Source organism: Cucurbita pepo, chromosome LG03 (genome assembly GCF_002806865.2).
Source record: "Cucurbita pepo subsp. pepo cultivar mu-cu-16 chromosome LG03, ASM280686v2, whole genome shotgun sequence".
Classification (NCBI taxonomy): domain Eukaryota; kingdom Viridiplantae; phylum Streptophyta; class Magnoliopsida; order Cucurbitales; family Cucurbitaceae; genus Cucurbita; species Cucurbita pepo.
The window spans coordinates 10544940-10566541 of record NC_036640.1 but is presented as its reverse complement, the minus strand read 5'-3'; the positions used below and the strand labels follow the sequence as shown (position 1 = coordinate 10566541).

Sequence of the window (21602 nt, the reverse complement as noted above, 5' to 3'; positions counted from 1 at the left end):
GTCTATAATCTGAATCAAACGAAACGAAATGATGGTATCTCAGAAAATTCACCGCAGAATCAGACTTTGTTAGTTGAAATCAGCACTATCTATCGCCGCCGGCGTCTTGATATGGCCACCGTTCCACCGCCACTGGTATTTGAATATCAAATGTTCACCGTGGCTCCGCAGTGGCGATTCTTGTAGCTTGAAGGCGGCAACAATGGCTTCCACACCTCAAAAGCTATGAGATTCTGAAAAAAAATGGCCGATAGAAGAGAGAGCTGCATGAAGAAGAAGCTGAGAACTATATATAGAGCAAATAGAAGTGATAAAATGAAGAATTGGAATCGATAAAGCAGAACAAGCGCCTCATTCTCAATAGCACTTCAAGAACAATCAAATAATGTTGAAATTTTGAAATGTACATGGAGATTCATTCACACTTCCTTTTACTGATTTGTTCTTGCATCTATGATTATAGAATAATCGTCACTGCATCGATCCACAAGCTTCCATGGATGAGTAAATAGTACCTCTGCGCCCTGATTCAACTGAATCTTGGAGGTACTCGATTGAATGCGAGTCGAAGAAGATTACTCTACAGTTTGTTTCCTTAATCAGCTACCTTCGTCAAAACTGAGTCTGATTCGCCTTCATACGCTCAAGAATGGCTGTTACCACTTCACCTTGTAGCTCGGTTTCTTCTTCTTCTTCCACCGCACCAGCAGCAGCATTTCCATTAGTTTTAGCATATCCATTTCTGTCTTTCCCATGAAGTACAAGATAAGCAAGCCGTTCCAAGGCGAGAGTAGCCTGCTTCTTAGCGAACACAGCATTTCTGATCTTCATCTCCGCTACAGCCCTAGCGTCAGCCGCCGCTCTTCGCATGGATTGAGCGGCGACACGAGCCGCAGCGACAATCGCCTTCGCCGATTTACCATCTCTACCGGCCAAAACGGCAACGGCAGGCTCCGATTGGCGAAGGCCGCCGGAGTCGAAACCGTCGAAGAAGGCAAAACAAGGATCGGAGCAGATAGGGCAGAGGAACGTAGAGGAAAAACGAAAGGAAGCGCAAGAGACATGAGATATTGAAGGGCATCTGAAGCACATAACTCGCTGATGAGACGACGGCGGAGTCGAATCGTCGTAAATATCGAAGCAAAGAGGACAGAAACGGGAAAGATTGTTCTTAAGGACGCAATTGGTGCAGAGACGACGGAAGGAGGCTTTGAAACGGACATTGTGGAGGATCCAGCATACGGACTGAGAAATCCCGCATTCGTGGCAGTTAGAAATGGAGTTGGATTGAAGATGGTTGCAGTGCGGCCGATTCATCGGAGGAACAGCAACAGCAGCAGCAGCATTCACCGGGACAGAAACCCTAGAATCGGAGCCGGCGACAAAATCCGGGCTGTGAAGACGAGGAAGAAGAAGAAGTCGCCTGGCGATTTGGGTCTCTTTGTTTGAATTTTGAACTCAATCTGCACATCAACGTCTTCGTTCATTTTCTCCTAAATTATTAATTTTCCACCCTATATTTATTTATTTAATTTTAATGATTAAGAATTTTAATGAGTTTTTATAAGATAATTGTTGAAATATATTTACATTTAATTTGTAATTAACATATAGCGCCTCAAATCGAGCAATATTGTAATTAACAGATAGCTGCCTAAAATCGAGCAATACTTAGACAAGCATGAGCGTGTTATGAACAGGTATCTAACGTGAGCGTGTTATGAACAGGTATCTAACGTGAGCGTGTTATGAACAGGTATCTAACGTGAGCGTGTTATAAACAGGTATCTAACGAGAATTTGAACCCATTAAGTTTCCTGACTATTTCATTTATTATAAAGTTAAAGGTATAACTACTAAAGCATGTATTTTTCGTTATCGTAAATCAACTAAGATGGACTATAACATGAACAAGCTTCTACCATTTGATATGAAAGTTTCCATGTTTCCATATACAAAAAAAAATCATGCAAAATTGTCACATGTTCTATTGAATCACGGAATTATTAAAGATATAGTTGGTATGTAAAAGAGTATTTATACGAGATCTCCCGTCCGTAATTGACATCCGCAATTGACATCGACAAGATAAGTAATTAGTATTGAAATAGTACAAATTCAATATTTTTTTAACAAGAGTGTAAACTAATAAACTGAATACCGAAATCAACCGAACTCACAAATTCCACGATCGAGTTGAGTTGGGATTCACCATATAGCTTCCTTCCATGGATTGGATTGACAAATTTGAAATTTTAATAGTTTGGTTTGGGTCCAAAAAGTTGGTTATCCCAACCCAACTCAGTATAACTCAAAAAGGGAAGATCATTTAGCTTCTCCGATGAGTATCATCAGTTGCAGGTGTTACCTTGATTGTTTCAGCACCCCTTGTTGTCCAAGATGATCAGCTACAATTCTACCAACATCCTCCACTCCAACTCCAATGCACAGAGGATTTGCAGAGCAGCTTTGTCCGGCCAACGCACCAGAAACTCTCACATTTGGTCCATCTCTGCATTTCCCCATGCATTTACACCCACAAACAGCACCATCAGCTCCCATCACCCTCTCAAATTCCTCCATCAATGCTGCTGCCCCTGCCTTCTTGCACTTGTTTCCCATACACACTTCAATCCTCCCTACAGATACGGATCGTGTGACGCCGATGTTTTTAGTGTCGGAATTGAGCAGTTGGGATTGCAAAGGAGGAGGCAGTGTTGATTCTTTAATGCCATTTGTCTTCCATTGATCTGGGAATGGCTGTGAAAGTGCCTTCCGTATTTGGTAGCTTGTGTTGGTCATGTAGCCTTCGTTGTCACTGGATTCAGAGGATGAAGATGATGATGACTCGTGAATTGTTTTTGATCGAGTTGCTTTCAGCTTGGCCTTCTCTAACTTTCTCCTTCTTTTCTGGTCCTTTTCCTCAGATTTTAGTTGTTGAAGCTGTTTTACCAATGCCTCTCTTGTTTCCTCGATCTGCAATTAAGGGAACAACAATGCGATCAATGGATGTTATCAACCAATCTATTCAGCCAAAACAAATACAACAAGAAATCATTCATGAAAATTGAGTTCTAGTGCGATCGAGCAGAAACAAGAGATTTGGATCGCAAGTATATGCAAAGAAATCTCAAGCTCAACTCCGATTCAACATGGATAATTTATATTACTTAATTCGGATAAAGAGAAGAAAACATCTCGATTATTCAGCTAGTGCAGATCAAGTAGCGCGATCAAACCGGATTTAGGTCAAGAGATTTTAAAAATGCTTGAAGCGATTTTACAGAATTGTTCAACTTACAGAGAAGCGATCCGCTTGAAAGTCTCCGATCAAGCAATCATCAAATCGAAACACTAAGCCAGATTCATGATCCGTAGATGAAGAACCGGACAATCCTTTCAACAATTTCAATTTCTTCTTCACCGCTTCCTTCTCCTTCTTCAATCTCCTCCCCTGGCAATTCGGCCCAACATAATATCGCAAATGACCATTATCAGAAAACCTAGAAGAATCTATATTCCGACGACCGACGAGGCCAATAACGCGAGTTCCAGTACTAACAGAGCCCCCGGAAACGGACAGGCTACAGGGAGCCCGCCGTGCATCGGCGCTGGCGACATCAACGGATTGAGAAATCTCGCAGCGGAAGAGGCTAGAGAGCCGCCGGGTAACGGCGCCGGAGACCTCCATGGATTTGGGGAGGATTGAAGATTTCAACTAGAAAAGAAGCGACGAATCGAATTTTGAAACTAGTTTTGATGACGTGGCGGCTTTTGATTCGAAAGATGGAGGACCTCGTGGCGACGCACGTGGACCACGAGCTTTTTCCGTTCCCGCGCAAGCGCTGCATTAACCCCCGCCGTTGGATGATTATAGCGTGGATTGTATGGCTGGTAGATAGTACACGTGGAAACACGTAGGATGCTGACGTGTACCGCTTTAAGTTTTTGGCTTTCCATTTACATTCAAACAAAAAATAATAACAATAATAATAATTTAATTTATTTAGATTTTTTTTATATTATTTTTTTAAGAAATAATTATTTTAAAATAAATTAAGATAAGCATGCCACCTTAATGAATTTTCGTTCCTTATTTAAAATAAAAGAAAATATATTTGGCGTATGAAATTTAAAAAATAATTGTTTAAGTGGTCGACATACTCATTGGTCTCTCTCGCTTCTTGTAGAAGATATATTTTCAGACACGTGTACACATCTCTCCCCAAAAGAGCATCAACGCCCAACAAAATGCCACCTGTAAGTCGATGCTAACACGTGGCATAATCCGTACACCCCAACCGACCTCTCCAGACGCCACGTATCATCCCGTCTTCCTCCGCCACGTCTACTCACCGTTTACCGCTTCTCCACTATAAAAAAAAGCCCTAAATTCCCCATTTCGCCGGAGCTTAATTTTCTTCACTCTACTTGACGATTTCACTTATTTACTTTCAATTCATCAATCCAAATGCCTTCGATTCGAGTTCGCCGTTGCCGGATTGCTCTACCGGTGGCGGTAGCGGTGGCGTTGCTGGTTTTTATGGCGAGTTTTTGCTGGAGCGAGAACGTGGTGCACGTTCCGTCGACGGAGGAGGCTCGAGATTACCAAGAAATGAAGGTTGAGACGGCGGCGAAAGATGAAAAGGAAAAGGATCAGTCGGCGGAGACTTGGACGGAATGGGCGAAAGAGAAGATTTCCGGCGGACTTGGACTGAAAAATGAACGGCCAGAAGATGGCGTAAAGAAAGTTACTGATTTCACTTCCGGTGCGGCTGAGAAGGCCAAGGACAAAATGGGGAATGCCGCCTCAGGTTCTGTTCTTAATAAATTTTTATTTTGAAATTTATAAACAAATTTCTTCGAAATTGGAAGTTTCTAGAGAATTTTTCTGTGAATTTACTAAAAAGCTCTTTTCCTCTCCGGTAGAAGCGGGGCATTGCGGTGGTGAGAAGGGCAGAGAAGTGAAGGACACGGCGGCGGAGAAGGCCGGGAATGCTAAGGACAAGGCGGCAGAAATGGCGACCACGGCGGCCGGGAAGACAAGCGAAGGAGCAGAGAAGGCGAAAGAATACGCATCCAATGCAGCAAAAGCAGCGAAGGAAAAAACCGCCTCGCTGAAGAACAGAGGCGAGGAAGTCGCCGGTGAGGCGGCGGAGAAAACGAGAGAAGCGGAGGAGGCAGCGAAGAAGAAAACAGAGGAAACAACGGAGGCGGCGAAGGAGAAAGCGAAAGAGAAGGGGAAGGAGACGAAGGAGAGCGCGGAGGCGGCGACGAGAAGAGCAGAGGAGGCGAAGGAGAAGGTGAAGAGCTGGGCGAAGGACGGGTACGAGGCGGCAAAGGAGAAGATAGGGGAGCAATACGAGGCGGCGAAGGAGAAGATGGAAGAGCAATACGAGGCGGCGAAGAAGAAGTCGCAGAGGATCAAAGACGACGTGGTTTGGTCGGAGGCGGAGGTCGGGGCGGACGACGAGCTGTGAATAACTCCGGCACGGGGGCGGGAGTGTGTGTTCATATTATATAACGTAGAGAAGAGAGTTTCGTTTTAAGATTTCAATAAATAGTTTTTAATGGTTTATAATTATTTATTTGTTAACTTTTATTATTATTAATAATGCTTCATTTATTTAATAAATGAGACACGAAATAAATACGAACAAAATAAAAATAAATAAATAAATAAGGACAAAGCACTTTTTATTTAGTACTTTCCCACGTGTTGTGTATTTTATTTTAAATGACTTGGAATTTACTTTATTTTTTTTAAATTAACGAAAACACAAAATTAATTATTTTTAACATTCAATAAAATAATTTGTTTTTTATCATTTTAAAAATTTATTAAACACTCCTAAAATGGTTTTATTATTTAAAAAATATGCGTATTTTTATTAATTTTAGTCTAAAATAAAATTCTGAAAATTACCATAAATAAAAAAGTTGAAAAGGATAAGGATAAAGATTTTTTAAAATTATTATTTAAAAGTAAAGACAAGAATTTTATGACCAATTATAATTATTTTAATGGCAATATTCACGTTTAACACAAAGAGCCAAAAACGGTTGCGTTTCGTGTAAAGTCAATATCATCAGGTAAAATTCGGAGGCGGAAAAAAGAAAAGGAAAATAAATAAATAAATGCAATCATCCAAAGAAAATTGGAGAAAATATTAAAAAAGGAAAAAGAAAGCCCAATGAAGCGCGTGGGGTCAATAGTACGTGGTTGCCATTAAAAGTGACTGTCACGTACTGTTCCCGCGCGTGGGGTTCCATTCTCTTCATTATTGAATCGTTGAATAATCGAAGGCGCGAAGCCAAGTAAAAGGCCAAAAAAGAAAATAAATGAATAAAATAATAATTAAAAAATTATTTAAAAGGAGAGAGAGAGAGAGGAGAGAGAGACCACAAACTTGGCAGAGAGAAAGACGCAGTGGTGAAAGAGGAAGACGAAGAAGAAGGAGAATGAGAGTTGGGAAGTATGAGTTGGGGAAGACTCTTGGAGAAGGCAATTTCGGCAAGGTGAAGTTGGCCGCCGATATCCGTACCGGTCGCCGTTACGCTGTCAAGATCCTCGACAAGACTAGGATTCTCCGTCTCAACTTCTCTGACCAGGTTTCTTTCCATTTCATTTCTTCCTTTTTTTTTTTCTTTATGTTCTTATTGTTATTTAGCGAATCGTACTGATGCAATCGGAATCGGAATCGGAATCGATTGCAGATTAAGCGTGAAATAAGTACTCTCAAGCTCCTTAGGCATCCGAATGTTGTAAGACTTTATGAGGTTTGTATTCGAACGAGCATGATTCGGATGGATTTAGTGAATAAATTAGTGTTTTGAACATTTTTGTATGTATGTTACAGGTTTTAGCTAGTAAGACGAAGATTTATATGGTTCTGGAGTGCGCCTCTGGTGGAGAATTGTTTGATAGAATTGTAAGTGTGTTTTTTGATGTTGATTTGGTTGAACTCCTGTTGGACATAGTCATAGAATTGGGGAGTTTGAGTTAGAGATTACTTTGTGCGTGTTTTAGGAATCCAAAGGTAAGATGGATGAAGCGGAAGGTCGAAGGCTCTTCCAGCAGCTTATTGATGGTCTCAGCTACTGCCATGAAAAAGGAGTTTACCACAGGGATCTCAAGGTATTTACATGCGGTTTTCTGTCTCCTTTCGTGAAACAATCACTCTTCATACCATTTTTATTTGATATTCTTTTGCCGGTTGATCCTTCTAGCTGGAAAACGTGCTTGTTGATGATAAGGGAAACATTAAGATTTCTGATTTTGGCCTCAGTGCTTTACCACAGAATTGCAGGGTAATATTCTATAGAAATCTACTTTTGAGATCATGTACATCTAGATCTAGGCTACTTAATTCGTAGTTGAAGAACTAGAATTGATGGATAGTTTATGGCCTTAGGAAGATGGTTTGCTGCACACTACCTGTGGAAGCCCCAACTATGTTGCACCAGAGGTTCTTGCTAACAGAGGATACAATGGAGCCGCCTCTGATATATGGTCATGTGGGGTTATTTTGTATGTCATTCTTACGGCCTGTCTTCCATTCGACGAGACCAATCTATCTTTACTTTATAAAAAGGTACCTAAAGCTGACTACGTTAGGGGAAAAAAGAACACAAACTAGAAACTAACATATGCCTTGTATTCTTTCGATTCCCTGTCTCTCTCTCTCTCTCTCTCTCTCTCTTTTTCTGTTTCCCCTTTAGCAAGTATATTTATATGCATCAACGTTCGTTGTAGACTTTGAGGGGGGATTTTCAGATACCCAAATGGTTATCGGCAGGTGCCAGAAAGTTGATAGGGAGAACTCTTGACCCCAATCCCAACACACGCATTACAGTAGCAGGAATTAAAGAGAATGAGTGGTTCAAGACCGACTATAATCCTGCTTCTCCTTGTTATGAGGATGAGGAGGAGGGTCCACTTGATGATCAGGAGGATGCCATCTCAACGCCTGATGAGGTATATGTAGTGAGAAACAAATTGTTTCTCCTTTGTTTTTCCCCCACCCCTTCTTACCAATGTTATCATGTTTTACTGATGAGATTTCGGATTTATACCTTTGGCATAGCCATCTGACGTCGAAAACAGCCCAAAATCACCATCTATTATCAATGCGTTTGAGTTAATTGGGATGTCTTCAAGTCTAGATCTGTCTGGTTTCTTTGAGCAAGAGGTGAGAGTACAAGTGCAGAAGGCTTGTTTGTTCATTTTACAATCTTGTTTGATTACCTAACGTTCTAATCTGAATAATCATAGGATGTTTCCGAGAGGAAGATCAGATTTACATCCAACCATTCGGCCAAGGACTTGCTAGAGAGAATCGAAATTATCGCAACGGATATGGGATTTCGAGTCCAAAAGAAAAGTGGAAAGGTTGGTACTCAGTTCTTAGCATTGAAAGAGTGTGGTAGATGTCAACATCGTTAACCCATCCATGGAAATGGGTTTTAATAAGAGTTGTGGCCGTCGTTGCCTGCCGTTTTAAATTACAAACGACCCCTCAATTACAAACGACCCCATATAAGGCCGTTTCCCTTTCTTGCAACATGCCTGTAACATCTTTTCTTTTCTGCGTCTTTAGTTGAAAGTGATGCAAGAGGTAAGATGCCAAAGAAGCCTAAGTAATCTATCATTTGTGGCAGAGGTAAAAATTCCATTAAAGTTACGTTTTAAATTTCATGAGACCTGATGCCAATAGTTGCTCCCATTAACCAAATCTGCTGAATTCTTGTCCCAGGTCTTTGAGATAAGCCCGTTGCTTCATGTAGTTGAACTGAAAAAATCTTTTGGAGATTCATCAGCTTACAGACAGGTACACATTACATTTCGTAGTAAAAAACGTCGGTTTGGAATGATTTTTTACGTGCTTAGAACAATTTTTTGCTCTTAAAATACATTTCTAAGCATTTAGAAGGTCATTTGGAAGAGTCCCGAAGTACTAGATTAGAAAAACTCGTGCTAAGGAAGCCACTTTTTTCTATTAAAAAGATTCTTAACTTCTAACATCAATTCAATTCAATTCAAACCATGCAGTTGTGTGAAAGGCTATCAAATGATTTGGGCACAAACCCAGAGCTGGAACGGCATAATTCAAGCTCCTTAGCATTAAACAGTACATGTTAGAAGAAATTGATACACAGATTTCTAGTAGAATCATTATAATTTTATAATTTGGATTGATTTCAAGGTCTTTGATTGGTGCATAAGTGGGTATAAATGTAGATAATAGATAGAGCCAAATATTACATGGCAGGAAGCCTCCTTTGTATCCCCTTGTATGTAAAACTCTATACCAAATGTATAAGAACACAAAGTTCTTTAGTATGATGGAAGTTTGAGAATATAATCATAGTTCTCTTCCTCTTTTATTAACACAGATCTTCTAAACAATTTGATATACATTACTTTATCCTATATTGGGTTCTTTCCATCTAAGATTACACTTTCTGATGAAAATATGAGCCCTTCCAAATCATATTTCTGCACAGGAATTGGCTTTTTTTTCTCACCCTTATAAACAATTATTCACAACCATGAAGCTAAAAATGTAACTCAAAAGAAACTTAGTTTCCTAACCTCGTCGAGATAAATGGCAGTCCGAAACTGAGACTATGTGGCAAGTCGATTGGCTTTTTTTTCTCAACCTTCTAAACAATTATTCACAACCATGAAGCTAAAAATGTAACTCAAAAGAAACTTAGTTTCCTAACCTCGTCGAGATAAATGGTAGTCTGATACCGAGACTATGTGGCAAGTCGATTGCCGAGCTCTTCACTATAGACTTGTATCAAACCGCTGTCGTCGTCATTTTGGAGCTTATCGTTTAGTATGGCCTTGTATTGATCATCTCTGTTCTCCAAGCTGCGTATGAATTCAACCTAAGAACAAAAAAGAATAGTTTGTCATACATCACAACAAGGCAGAGGTAACATGTTTCACAACCAAAAACAAACATGTTTTTGGAACTTATATGCCTAGGAATCTAAATATGCAAACCATAATCATCTCAGAATCTAGAAATCTGCCCGGGAAACATTCACCTGTTTTTGAAAAAAGTCGAATTCATCGGAGCTAAGAGAACCATCACTATTTGAATCCAGAAGTTGCATCATCTCTCGTGCATCTTCTCCAGCGGCGTCAACACCGAGGTCTTCCATGACGTCTACAAGCTCCTCAATGCTTATCCTACCATCTCCATTCTTGTCGAGAAGGCCGAAAACTCGACCTCTTTGGTCAGTATGTATCCCTTTATAGTTAGAGGATGGAAAATCATTAAGACGTAGAGCAGCAAGTTCAGCTGCAGCCAACATTTTGGCCTTGAGCCGCTTTGCCTATAAGCATTTACAAACAACCACATCAATCTCAAACTTATAGAACAAAACTACTAATTCAAGTGTATTAAACCATTAAAATAGATACCAACTTCTTCTGGATCTGTGAGACCTCCCTTGTATAATGAATGTGATGCTGTTCCACCAGCAGCCAATTTGTCCATCTCTGTAGTTCGTATCTGTATTTCCATTAATGGCTTTGTCTTGCTCTCTTCACTCACATCCACAGCCATGTGTAAGCTCTTATAGCCATTGGGTTTTGGCCTTGCAATATAGTCTTTAGTCCTATGGGGTATCTCTTTCCACTGTGACTTTATAATTTCACCTGCCTGGTAGCAAGCTCTCTCACCCATTTCTGATGAATCCGTCCCGGACCTAGGCTTCAATATGACGCGTAATCCTAGAATATCGTTAACTTCCTCGAGTTTTCGACCATCTTTCAGGAGTTTCTTCATGGTACTAGATCGACTCTTATAGCGACCTTTGACAGAAATATCTTCCACCATCTCTGTTAATATAGGATCATTCTTCAAGGACTGTTCCAACTTATCCTTGTATGTTTCGATCAAAGACTTACTTCCCGACTCGTGGCTTCGCAACCATGAATCTACGTAGAAGTAGGAGCAAGGAAACAAGTAACGGAAAGAAAGATCCTCCAACTGAAGTGATAAGAAGTTGGCTCCTACTGCAAATGCTAATGGTGCATGGATCTTCAAAACCTCAAGAGAAAGCATCTGCTGCTGGTATCTTGGCAGGAATTGGAGATGCCTCATTGAATCAAGCTTCAGAGCCAGCTCTAGAATCAAGGCTCTAATATCATAATATGTAAGACAGAACCTTCTTAAAGCAGCTGAACTATCGTCGTCGAAAATATCGACTCTCGAAGGAATCTGCTTCACACGTAGGCTCTCGTGCAGTAAATGAGCAGTACTTATGCCTATCTGGTTCTTGACTTCCTGAATGGATATTCCCCCAGTCTCCATGACCTCTCTAAGAATGCCTGCGGATATAACTTCTGCATCCATCTGTGATAATGATTTGTTCCAAAATGTATCAGTGACTGAAAGTCTCAAATCTATCAAGTTCAGACTGAAACTCACAGAAAAGGCTGTTGAGCAGTATAGAGCTCCCATTAAGAACAATGCCTATTGCGATGTTAAAGCAAATAATAAGCAACGGAAAGCATTCAGTTCCATCTTTCTGCATCCCCAACAGAGATCCCGCGTCAGTTGGGGAGTAGAACGAAACATTCTTTATAAGGGTGTGGAAGCTATTCCCTAACAAACCCGTTTTAAAAATCTAGAGGAAAAGCCCAAAAAGGAAAGTTAAAGAGAATAATATCTACTAGTGAAGGGGGTGAACACGAAGCGAAGTGCCAACAAGGACGTTGGGCCCAAAGGGGTGGATTGGTAGGAGATCTCATGTCAATTGGAGAAGGAAACGAGTGCCAACGAGGAAGTTGGGCCTTGAAGAGGGGTGGATTATGAGATCCCACGTTGGAAGGAGAACGAAGCATTCTTTATTAGGGTTTGGAAACCTCTCCATAACTGATGCATTTTAAAAACCTTAAGGGGTGTCCGAAAAGAAAAACTCAAAGAGGATAATATTTACTAGCATAACCCTTGCGCAAGGATAACACACACAAATCGAGAAATGGTATTAGAGCCAGTCACCGGACGAAGCGGAGCACTGGTCGGAGTAGGGCTAGACCCTTTCCATAGTAGACGCGTTTTAAAACCGTGAAGCTGACAGCGATATATAACGAGATAAAGCGGACAATATCTACCAGGCAGTGTGCCAACGAGAACATTCGGCACCCAAAGGGGTGAATTGTGAGATCCCCTCCTCAATTGGAGAGGGTAACGACAAATTGCTTATAAGGGTGTGGAAACTTCTTCCTATTAGACGAAACCTTATGGGAAGCCCAAAAAGAAAAGTCAAAGAGGATAATATCTCACCGAAAACCTATCAACAAATCATTATTCCATAGATTGATTTTTAAATTAATTTGAAAAATATATATAATTATACCTTTTAGCAGAAAGCTCTGTAATCTCCTCTAACCATAAGCCACAAAAGTTTCTGAACTTGATAAAGAAGAGAAGGAAAGATTAAGCTGGAAGCTGAGGAAGTTGCAGAGAATCCAGTAGCGAATAGCAGGCAAATGAGATTTAAACAACCAAACTCTGAAACCAACGCTACTATGGATTGAACAATAGTTAAACTAAAGCATACGATCGATCAATCAAATAACAATCAAGACCATAAGAACACAGAATCGAAGCGATAGCAACTCAATTAGTATCAACAAGAACAACAGAAACGCCATTAGAAAGAGCAAGAAAACCTGGAGATCGGCGAGAATAAGAGCCACAGACAAGGCCTTGGAGAGCGGAGAGCGGCCATCTGGTAGCAGAGGAAAACTCTGCAAGATAGGGATCGAGAGCTTGAGAGTGACGAAGAGGATCACAGACGAACTAGTGGAATTGAGATTCATCCTATCGGTAAGCTCATTGAAGGCTCCGATGAGCTCCACCACTAATTTCCCGCCGGCCTGCTCCGGAACGGTGGCGGGAAGATCAGGTACGCCGGAGGTGGAGGACGCTCGCAAACACAGAAGGCGGTATCGAGCGAGAGGCTTGAGTGGGCGGGGACAGTGGCGGAGGAGAAGATTGGGAGGGGCAAGATTATGACAGTCGGTGAGAGAACGGAGTGAGAGAAAGTGGAGGTCCGGCGAAGGATTAATGGCGGAGAAGAGCTCCATTATCGTGGGTCTGAAGCTCAATCCGGAAGGAGCGGAGCCATTATTGAGTTCAAAGGAGCTTGAATGAAGGTGACGCAGACGCCGCAACTGCCACACGAATTAAAAGTTGGATTTATGGGTTTTATTTGTTTTTTTTTTAATATATTGTATCTAATTTTTTTAAAAAAAATTTAAATTAAATTTTAATTTAGTATCTAATAATAGTTCTATTCATAAATAAATAAATAAATAAATAAAAGAAAGCTCATAGGCCGAGCTTGAGAACGATCCAAACTCAGAGAAGCGCACTGCAATCCTTCTGGAAGCTACAGAATTGAACTCCCGAAGTAACCATGGAAGCTTTGGCCTCAGCTCACTCTAAAGCTCCTTTCAAGTTCAGGATGTGAGTTCTTTCTCGCTTTCAACTCCACTATTGTTCTTTTCATTGATTTCTCTTTCTCGTGGTTTTATATTTCTTATGTTTTCGATCATTATCGAAGTCCGACGGCGGAGAATCTAGTGCCAATTCGTTTGGACATTGAAATCGACGGTCAGAGGCTCAAAGATGCCTTCACCTGGAATCTTTCTGGTAATTTTGATTGCTTACCTTGGTTATGCCTGTTATGTTTCCTTTTAAATCAGTGATGATTCATGTGTAGGTTAGTTTCAGCTCTTGACTGCTCGAGTTTAGGTTCTATTTTTTCTCCCTAAATTTAGGATTTCTGAGTTGTAAAATGAATTAATCACTGTTTTACCAATGATTTTGGCCGCCGTATTGCTGATACTTTAATGAAGGACTTGTGAACTTCGTTTGGTTTAAATATCTGACTTAATGTCTTCCATTGTGACTGTGTTTTGGTTTAGTATTTAGGCCCGAAATCAGTGTTTTGAAAGTTCTTAGTATGGCGAACTAAATCACAAAAGACATTGAGAACGTAAGTGTTGTTGGATGAAAGCCCCACATTGACTAGTTTAGGGAATGATCATGGGTTTATAATCAAGGAATACTATCTCCATTGGTGTGAGGCCTTTGGGGAAGCTCAAAGCAAAGCTATGAGAGCTTATGCTCAAAGTGGATAATATCATATGATTGTGGAGAGTCGTGTTCATCTAACATGGTATCAGAGTCATGCCCTAAACTTAGCCATGTCAATAGAATCCTCAAATGTCAAACAAAGGACTCCAAAAGAAAAGGAGACGAGACTCCTTGAAGGCATCATAAAAAATGACTAAGACTCCAAAAGAAAAAGGAGTCGAGCCTCGATTAAGGGGAGGCTTACTTTGTTCGAGGGGAGGTGTTGGATGAAAGTCCCACATCGGCTAATTTAGGGAAGGATCATGGGTTTATAATCAAGGAATACTATCTCCATTGGTGTGAGGCCTTTTGGGGAAGTCCAAAGTAAAGTCATGAGAGCTTATGCTCAAAGTGGACAATGTCATACTATTGTGGAGAGTCGTGTTCATGTAACAAGTGTGAGGCATTTGTGTTAAATAGGTCTATGGTGTATTCGATGTTTTTTTTTTTTTTTTAATTAATAGATCTGTTAAACATAAAATTGAGTTTTGTGTCTAATGATACTTTAAACTTTCAGTTTTGTATACAATAGCTCTTTAAATTTTAAATAACGTCAAATATTTCAAGGACGTATTAGACACAAAATTAAAAAGTTCCAAGACTTGTTAAATATTAATTTGAAAGTTTAGAGACTTATTAGAGACTCAAGGACCTCTAATAAAAAAAGTTCTGGAACATATTCAAAAGTTGAAAGTTCTAGAAATTTATAGGGTAAGTACTATACTTGTAATTTAACTTTAACTTAAAACTTATACAAATGAAAAGTAGTATTATGGACGATAAGGCATTGAAAAAGCTCAGAAATTAGAGCTTATTGTAAGAGATGGGGAGAAAAACAATCATTTTCTTTAAAAATCTTTGTTAGTTTCTCCCATATGATGCTATAATTTTGTCATTTGGAAAAGGAGGTTGAAAGAAATTTCTCATAGAGTTTTAATCATTCTCAGGCTTTATGAGAGTCTTTAAATTATATGAATGGCTTGTTATGCATTTTGTTCGCTTTGAGAGACAACATGAGATTTTAACCCGGGAGATTGAATCTAGGAACTCAGAGGCTATCTTAGAACGTTCCAAAACCACTGGCACCTACCATTGAGGGTTAACTTGAAAATGCCTTTTTTTCTCTTCTGATAATATCTTCAGTAACGTCATGATATTTTATGTTTACTCAAGATCCAGATTCAGAGGGTGCTCTTTGCAAAGAGGACGGTGAAAGATTTAAAGCTTCCCCCGTTATTTATAACACAAATTGCACAATCCATTCAAGTAAGGATAATAGTCATCCGCGTCTCTCTCTCCCATTCTCCAAGGATTTGAATGGTCAGCCTAAACCATGTCTCCTTTAGATATTAACAACAAAACCTTATAACTTAGATCATTACTTGTAATGAAATCTTGACTTGCCATCAAATTTATCATGTTTTCTCTTGGGTTTTTCTTATCAGTTGCAACTTACAGAATTTCAATCCTTTGAAGGTCAAGATATGTATAGTGGTGAAACGATCATTCCAATCAAGGTTTGTCTAGTTTGCGTTAACAATGCCAATCTCTTGACAACTACCTCCCTTAGTCATTATTCTACAGCTTGATGCCAAATAATGCAATTTTTTTTTTTCTTTCCCAACTTGATCTCCGAGTGAACAATACCCTCATAAAGGATCAGTTTCTGTGGGTAAAGTTGAGCATACTCTTGATACATTTGACTGGAACAAATATTTATTCAGCTTACTTGTGCAAAATGATATATCTTTTAGGACTTGAACAACTTTGAGAGAGACCCTGAAGAGTTTTTCATGACATTCTGCAAAGATTTGGGTATTGAAGACCCTGAAGTAGGAGTGAGTAAAGATCAATTGAATATGTAACTGTAATGTACAAAGTTAGAACTGTTTGTTCCAGGTAAACTGGTTCCTTCGGATGTGAAAAGGCAGCATCCCATGTTAAAGGGATGGATTATCAATGAGATATTTTCGCCTAAATTGTCATCCTGTACATGTTTTTCTCCAACTATTTGATACTAAGAGAATTTCATTTATTTTTGTGAGGTAGCCTGCAATTGCTTTTGTAATTAGAGAACAGCTCTATGAGGTTTGTTTTTTCTTGCCCCTCCTTCTCCTCAAAACTATTTCTTTTTTCTAATTCTCTTCACATTCTGAGTGATTTATTTCATCACTGCATCTTCATGTGTCTATCTTCCAGATAGCTGTGCAGAATGTTAATTCAGCAAGAGAAAGCAGAATGAGCAAGTTTGAGCATGTTCCAGCAAGGTATCTATTTAGATATTCAAACTTGTGCATTTTTCCTCATTCTATCTAAATATTTACCATCATTCATTTGCCTATTGCGATGGTACGTTTCTCTGTTTGGCGCAACAGTAAAACTGGAGGTGCTTCGGTGGACCTCGTGAAGTTATTTGGTAATAAATCTCGATTCACTATTTTTTTTTTTTTTTTTTTTTTTTTTTTTTTTTTTTTTTTTTNTATTCCTTGTTGCTTATGGATTTTCCTTCCATTTCCATTCTCTTATCTAACCTAAGAAGTATATGGTATATAAATCGTACACGATTATCTAATACTGCTAGTTATGTTTGTTTTCTGGTATCGTGTGTCGTTGTCTTCAAGAGAGAGAAATCCAATGTTTTTCAACATTGACCTAGAAGTTTAGGGTGTTTTTGATTCCTGAGAATCATTAGGGGCTCATGTGAATGACAACTTATCTCAAGTTTAAATAGATTCCCACATGCGTGAGATATCTAGACATGCTGAGGTGTCTTCATATGCGGGTATCTCATTTCCACAACACTTGGTGGGGTTATGGGTGTCTATATTTTGCGCATAAACAAAAAGATATTGTTTGTTCTTTGTGCCCTTTTACCATTTTTCTAAGAGTAGAGCATACTTTTAAATTTTATTTTTTTTAGTTAGTAGTTTATGTTTATTATTAACGTTCTGTCTGTTACAGATAAATATGAACTTTTTTTTTTCATAATCAGAGAGTTCATATCCCTATCTTAATGCCATTTACACTTCTTTATTCTCAAGTTTTAGCTTAAAAATTAGTTTAAAGTTCATGAATCACGTGACATGCACTTCATCCACTTAATTATTACCATGATCGAAGCATGTTTAATCCGAGCTTAGACCATTATTCTTTTCACCGTCTCAGTTTTTATACCATTTTCATTTGCCAGAGTTGGTGAGCTAAGTTTTAGTCTACTTCTAATATTCTTTCCAGCTGACCCGTAAAAGTATTAAAATTTGATGCTTACGGTAGTAGTATATGTTTGTTAGGAATCACGAACCTCCACAATGGTATGATATTGTTCACTTTGAGCATAAGCTCTCGTGACTTTGCTTTTGATTTTCCAAAAGGTCTCTTGCCAATGGAGATGTATTTCTTACCTATAAACTCATGATTAACCCTTTAATTAGCCCGATGTGGGACTCATTTCCCAACGATCCTCAACACTATACACTAAAATGCAACAGGATAAGAAAGGATTGGGACATTTACGAACTAATTATTGATCTTTTATCAAACGAGAAAGCTAATGCCCTTGAATCAGAAAGAGAGAGGACTGCTCGGCAATATATTCTCAGTTGTTGATCATATCACTTCTATGGTCTAAGGTAAATTATCTGACACGGATGAAGTTGTTAGGCAATTGTTCTTGCTGTTTCAACACATAATTAACATCCTTTAACTTTCCAAGTTACATGATTTCATAGCAATTCTTCATTGTAAGCCTACAAATCTAGCTGTTAAGTAGGCTTATATGAACTCTCTGAGCTCTGATACTGACGTGGGTAGAACTTCTGACATGAATTTGATTCTTATTTTTTTGTTTTTGATAGCATACTCAGAACCATTCCAAAAGTTACTGAAAGACCGACTCATAAAGGATGAATTTGTTCCATTCAGCTGACAAGTGAAGAAAATTTTCAAATGCCAAAAGTTCTTTGATAGAATCATGGATGATATGGAGCAGTTCTTTGAGCAGTTCTTTGATAGAATCATGAATGATAAGAGACTGATATGTCACCAACTAAAAGTTGGGGAATAATTTGCTCAATTTACTTCATGAAACCAATCATGTGCCCAAATTGAATTTGATTGGATGATATGGATAGCATTGTGAAGGATAGAGCTCTGAAAAAGGCCTTCACGAGAAGCCCATCCAAATCCCTATCTTCCTTCCTCACATATCTATGAAAATGATAGAAAGATATATTTTGTACGGACTGAAATAGACCTCAATAGTGGTGTGGCAGTTGAATTTTGTGGCTCAAAATTCGAGTTGGATGAGATATTTTTGGTAACTGAAACAAAAGTAACCATAGTTTAATTTAAAATTACACCAAATATCTTTATAATTCCTAAATAAATTATGAAAATTGCCGTGATAATTAATTCATCATTTATTAGAATCTTTTAAATCAGGTACGTTATCAATTTGAAGTCAATTTATGATCTTTAGAGATATTCGAGAGTAACCCTTTTATTATCTTTAATTCTACGTGTTCATCAATCAAAGTCTTTATCATATCGAACGAGTCGAAACTTTAAATTGTCCAAAGCCCTTTTATTATCTTTAATTCTACGTGTTTATCAATCAAAGTCTTTATCATATCGAATCATCAACATCTAATTCTACGAGTCGAAACTTTAAATTGTCCAAAGCAAATGATTAACATTACGCGTCAAATCATGCTCGATATCCTTAAACTAGAAACAAAATATAATAATTTCATCTAAAAAAAGATTGTAAATGTGCAAGCTTCTCTCATTGTCTCTCAATTTGATGCCCTTGGAAAGTGGTGCACATAAATTATAACTAAAAAATGACAAACCAATCAGATCTGAGGCAGTTTGATGAGAGATAAGGTTCCATTCCCCATAAGAAAAAGAGAGCTTTTTAGGACTTAAAAAGAAGTAATTAATATAAAACTTAAAATCTCACCATGATTAAAACCTTCAAATCATGGGGATTCATTTCCTAACACAAACAAAATCATCATAACTCACAAAATAACATGAAGAGAGAGAGAGAGAGATGTATTATGCTTTATCTACACCAATTAACCAACCACCACCATCTGTCGGTGTCGGTGGCGGCCTCGACGACGGTTAAGAAGACACATTGCAAGCGGTGGCGGCGGTCGTAGTTGAGTTGGCCTTGTCTAAAATAGACCACATCACGTGCACGTCTTCATACCCACATGCCATCACCTCTCCTTGGAGATTCCTCACGTCTACTCGTTTCTCTTGTTCTACAAATTCAAATCATATCAGTTGAGCTATGTTCAAATTGGTAATAACAATAGATTCTAAGAGAAAAAGTATGAAGTGGGTTTGAAGTGGTTAGAAAACCCGAGAGCTAACCTGAATCGGAGGGAGACTTTTTGGGATCTCGAGGGTGCTGGTTGAAGATGGTGCAAGCCTTTCTAAAGGGAGAAATGATGGTTTTCTTCCAAGAAGCCATGGGAATATGAAGGTGTGAGAATGTGTTTGGCTGAAAGGCGTTGGAAGTGAAATGGCTCACAATTTATAAGCAAAGTGAGAGAGAGAAGAAGAAGAAGAAGAGGAAGAAGAAGGCAAGATCCGAAGGATGAGCAACACAACTTTTTATTCTTATCTCAAAAATCATTATTCTTATTATTATTATTATTTTATAATATGAACACAAAAAGAAATCAATTTTTTAATTTTTAAGCGTGTCAAATTGTATCAATTTTTACCTTTAATTTTTTTTAAAAAAATAGGGAGACGTGAACTAAACATCTCTTATAAGGGTATGGAAAGCTATCCCTAGTAGACGCGTTTTAAAATCGTGAGGTTGACGATGATATGTAATGAGCCAAAATGGACAATATTTGTTAGTGTAGGCTTGACATGTTACAAATGGTATCAGAGCTACACACTGGGTTGTGAGATCCCACTTCGGTTGGAGAGGAGAATGATACATTCTTCATAGACACATTTTAAAACCGTGAGGTTAACAGAGACACATACCAGGTCAAAACGGACAATATTTATTAGCAGTAGGCTTGAGCTGTTACAAATGGTATCAGAGACAAACACCAGTGGGGGGTGCCAGCAAGAGCACTGGGCCTCCAAGGAGTGTGAATTGTGAGATCTCATATGGGTTAGAGAGGAGAATAAAGCATATCTTCGTGGAAACCTCCCCTACAAGACGTGATTTAAAACTGTGAGACTGATAATAGTACATAACTTTAAACTGTTACAAACAAATTTGTGGATAAATTTAAAAATTTGTGACTATTTATAGACGTAACGTACATAAAATTAAAAGTTTAGAGACATATTAGACATAAAATTTGTAATTTAACATATTAATTAATAATATATATATATATATATATATATATATATATANATATATATATATATAATAAAAATAATAATAATATAAGGTGTGGTCTCACACTGCAGCAAAGCACATGGCGCACGCTCCCTCACCGTCCTCTCCGACCTTACACGTGAAACCATTCCTTCACTTCTCACTTTCAAACCACTTTTTTCCATTTTTTATTTATTTTTTTATTTCCTTTGATTTTACTTAAAAAAGTTTTTTTTTATTTAATTATATATATATATATATATATATATATATATATTATATAAAACGTACAAATAATAATAAAAACAGTCTTTTTCTTTGCTTTTTACCTATTCTTCTTTCTCATTTTCTTTTGTTTTCTTTTGGATATTTTAAAGTGGAAGAACATGAATAATGTGTATATCTCGGATTTTTTTTTTTTTTTTTTTTTTNGGGAAGAGGACGGAGTGTTCGATAAATTAATATAACGTTTGGTCGAGAAATTCCAAGTTCTATCCTCTTGTTCGATGACCTATGTGTTCATCAGTTGAACTATGCTCAAATTGTTTAGTTATTTAATGACTTAATTTTACCCCGTTATTTACCTTTTTTGTAACATGATTACTTTTTAATTTAATTAGCTTGTCGTGTCAACGTTTAAGTAAAAATGTATTGTTAAAGTGGTATAAGATCAGTAAAAGTTAGAATGGAACAAATTGGTCGACCCTTTTAGTTAGACATGTAATACCATCATTTAGGTAGCTTGTTAAGTGACACCCGAGTAAATGAGAGATACATAAATGAAGCGAGATCATATCTAAACGAGAATAATCCTAAAGATATAATAGTTAAAAAAAAAAATACTTAAAATAATTGAAAGTTACTACTTATACCAACAATCTGCACCTTTCTTTTCGGTGGCTGAATTCAAAATTAAACATGTTTAACTTGGAATAATTTTATCTTATACAACCTCCTAGAAGCAATTCCCGACAAGTAAGTAAAGACAAAACGTATTAAAAGAACCCGTGTTGGTTTGTGGAGATAATCTAGAGACAATTCAAGACAACGGGGTAAAATGGTCATGTCGTAAA

At 38.2% G+C, this 21602-nt stretch overlaps 6 protein-coding genes and 1 pseudogene across 7 annotated transcripts; 3 read left to right on the top strand and 4 right to left on the bottom strand.

Moving 5' to 3' along the window:
• Nucleotides 1-75: 75 nt before the first annotated feature.
• Nucleotides 76-1505, bottom strand: LOC111790876. Of its 2 annotated transcripts, none has more exons than XM_023671982.1 (2): nt 516-1505; nt 76-263 (listed from the first exon to the last, which is right to left on the bottom strand). In XM_023671982.1, exon 1 carries the CDS (start codon nt 1315-1317, stop codon nt 613-615), a length of 705 nt encoding a protein of 234 aa, XP_023527750.1. In that variant the 5' UTR covers nt 1318-1505; the 3' UTR covers nt 76-263; nt 516-612. The 2 variants fall into 2 exon arrangements, with proteins under 2 accessions (XP_023527750.1, XP_023527751.1); XM_023671983.1 differs by having other exon boundaries at nt 76-233.
• A 513-nt stretch (nt 1506-2018) lies between these two features.
• LOC111790873 (diacylglycerol O-acyltransferase 3, cytosolic-like) lies at nt 2019-3719 on the bottom strand. The gene is made up of 2 exons (XM_023671980.1): nt 3302-3719; nt 2019-2976 (listed from the first exon to the last, which is right to left on the bottom strand). Exons 1-2 carry the CDS (start codon nt 3689-3691, stop codon nt 2365-2367), a joined length of 1002 nt encoding a protein of 333 aa, XP_023527748.1. The 5' UTR covers nt 3692-3719; the 3' UTR covers nt 2019-2364.
• A 692-nt stretch (nt 3720-4411) lies between these two features.
• Nucleotides 4412-5584, top strand: LOC111790874 (late embryogenesis abundant protein D-29). Its single transcript, XM_023671981.1, has 2 exons — nt 4412-4814; nt 4930-5584. Exons 1-2 carry the CDS (start codon nt 4472-4474, stop codon nt 5478-5480), a joined length of 894 nt encoding a protein of 297 aa, XP_023527749.1. The 5' UTR covers nt 4412-4471; the 3' UTR covers nt 5481-5584.
• Nucleotides 5585-6398: 814 nt separating this feature from the next.
• Nucleotides 6399-9351, top strand: LOC111790872 (CBL-interacting serine/threonine-protein kinase 1-like). The gene is made up of 12 exons (XM_023671979.1): nt 6399-6612; nt 6718-6780; nt 6861-6932; nt 7031-7138; nt 7231-7311; nt 7416-7595; nt 7757-7978; nt 8088-8192; nt 8276-8392; nt 8601-8663; nt 8757-8831; nt 9053-9351. Exons 1-12 carry the CDS (start codon nt 6463-6465, stop codon nt 9140-9142), a joined length of 1326 nt encoding a protein of 441 aa, XP_023527747.1. The 5' UTR covers nt 6399-6462; the 3' UTR covers nt 9143-9351.
• Nucleotides 9352-9402: 51 nt separating this feature from the next.
• On the bottom strand, nt 9403-13225 carry LOC111790871 (probable GTP diphosphokinase CRSH, chloroplastic). Its single transcript, XM_023671978.1, has 4 exons — nt 12698-13225; nt 10443-11375; nt 10060-10350; nt 9403-9897 (listed from the first exon to the last, which is right to left on the bottom strand). The coding sequence occupies exons 1-4, from the start codon at nt 13112-13114 to the stop codon at nt 9763-9765; spliced, it is 1776 nt and encodes a 591-aa protein (XP_023527746.1). The 5' UTR covers nt 13115-13225; the 3' UTR covers nt 9403-9762.
• A 139-nt stretch (nt 13226-13364) lies between these two features.
• LOC111790877 lies at nt 13365-18487 on the top strand (annotated as a pseudogene).
• Nucleotides 18488-19036: 549 nt separating this feature from the next.
• Nucleotides 19037-19776, bottom strand: LOC111790878. Its single transcript, XM_023671985.1, has 2 exons — nt 19551-19776; nt 19037-19438 (listed from the first exon to the last, which is right to left on the bottom strand). The coding sequence occupies exons 1-2, from the start codon at nt 19648-19650 to the stop codon at nt 19296-19298; spliced, it is 243 nt and encodes an 80-aa protein (XP_023527753.1). The 5' UTR covers nt 19651-19776; the 3' UTR covers nt 19037-19295.
• Between the last annotated feature and the right edge of the window lie 1826 nt (nt 19777-21602).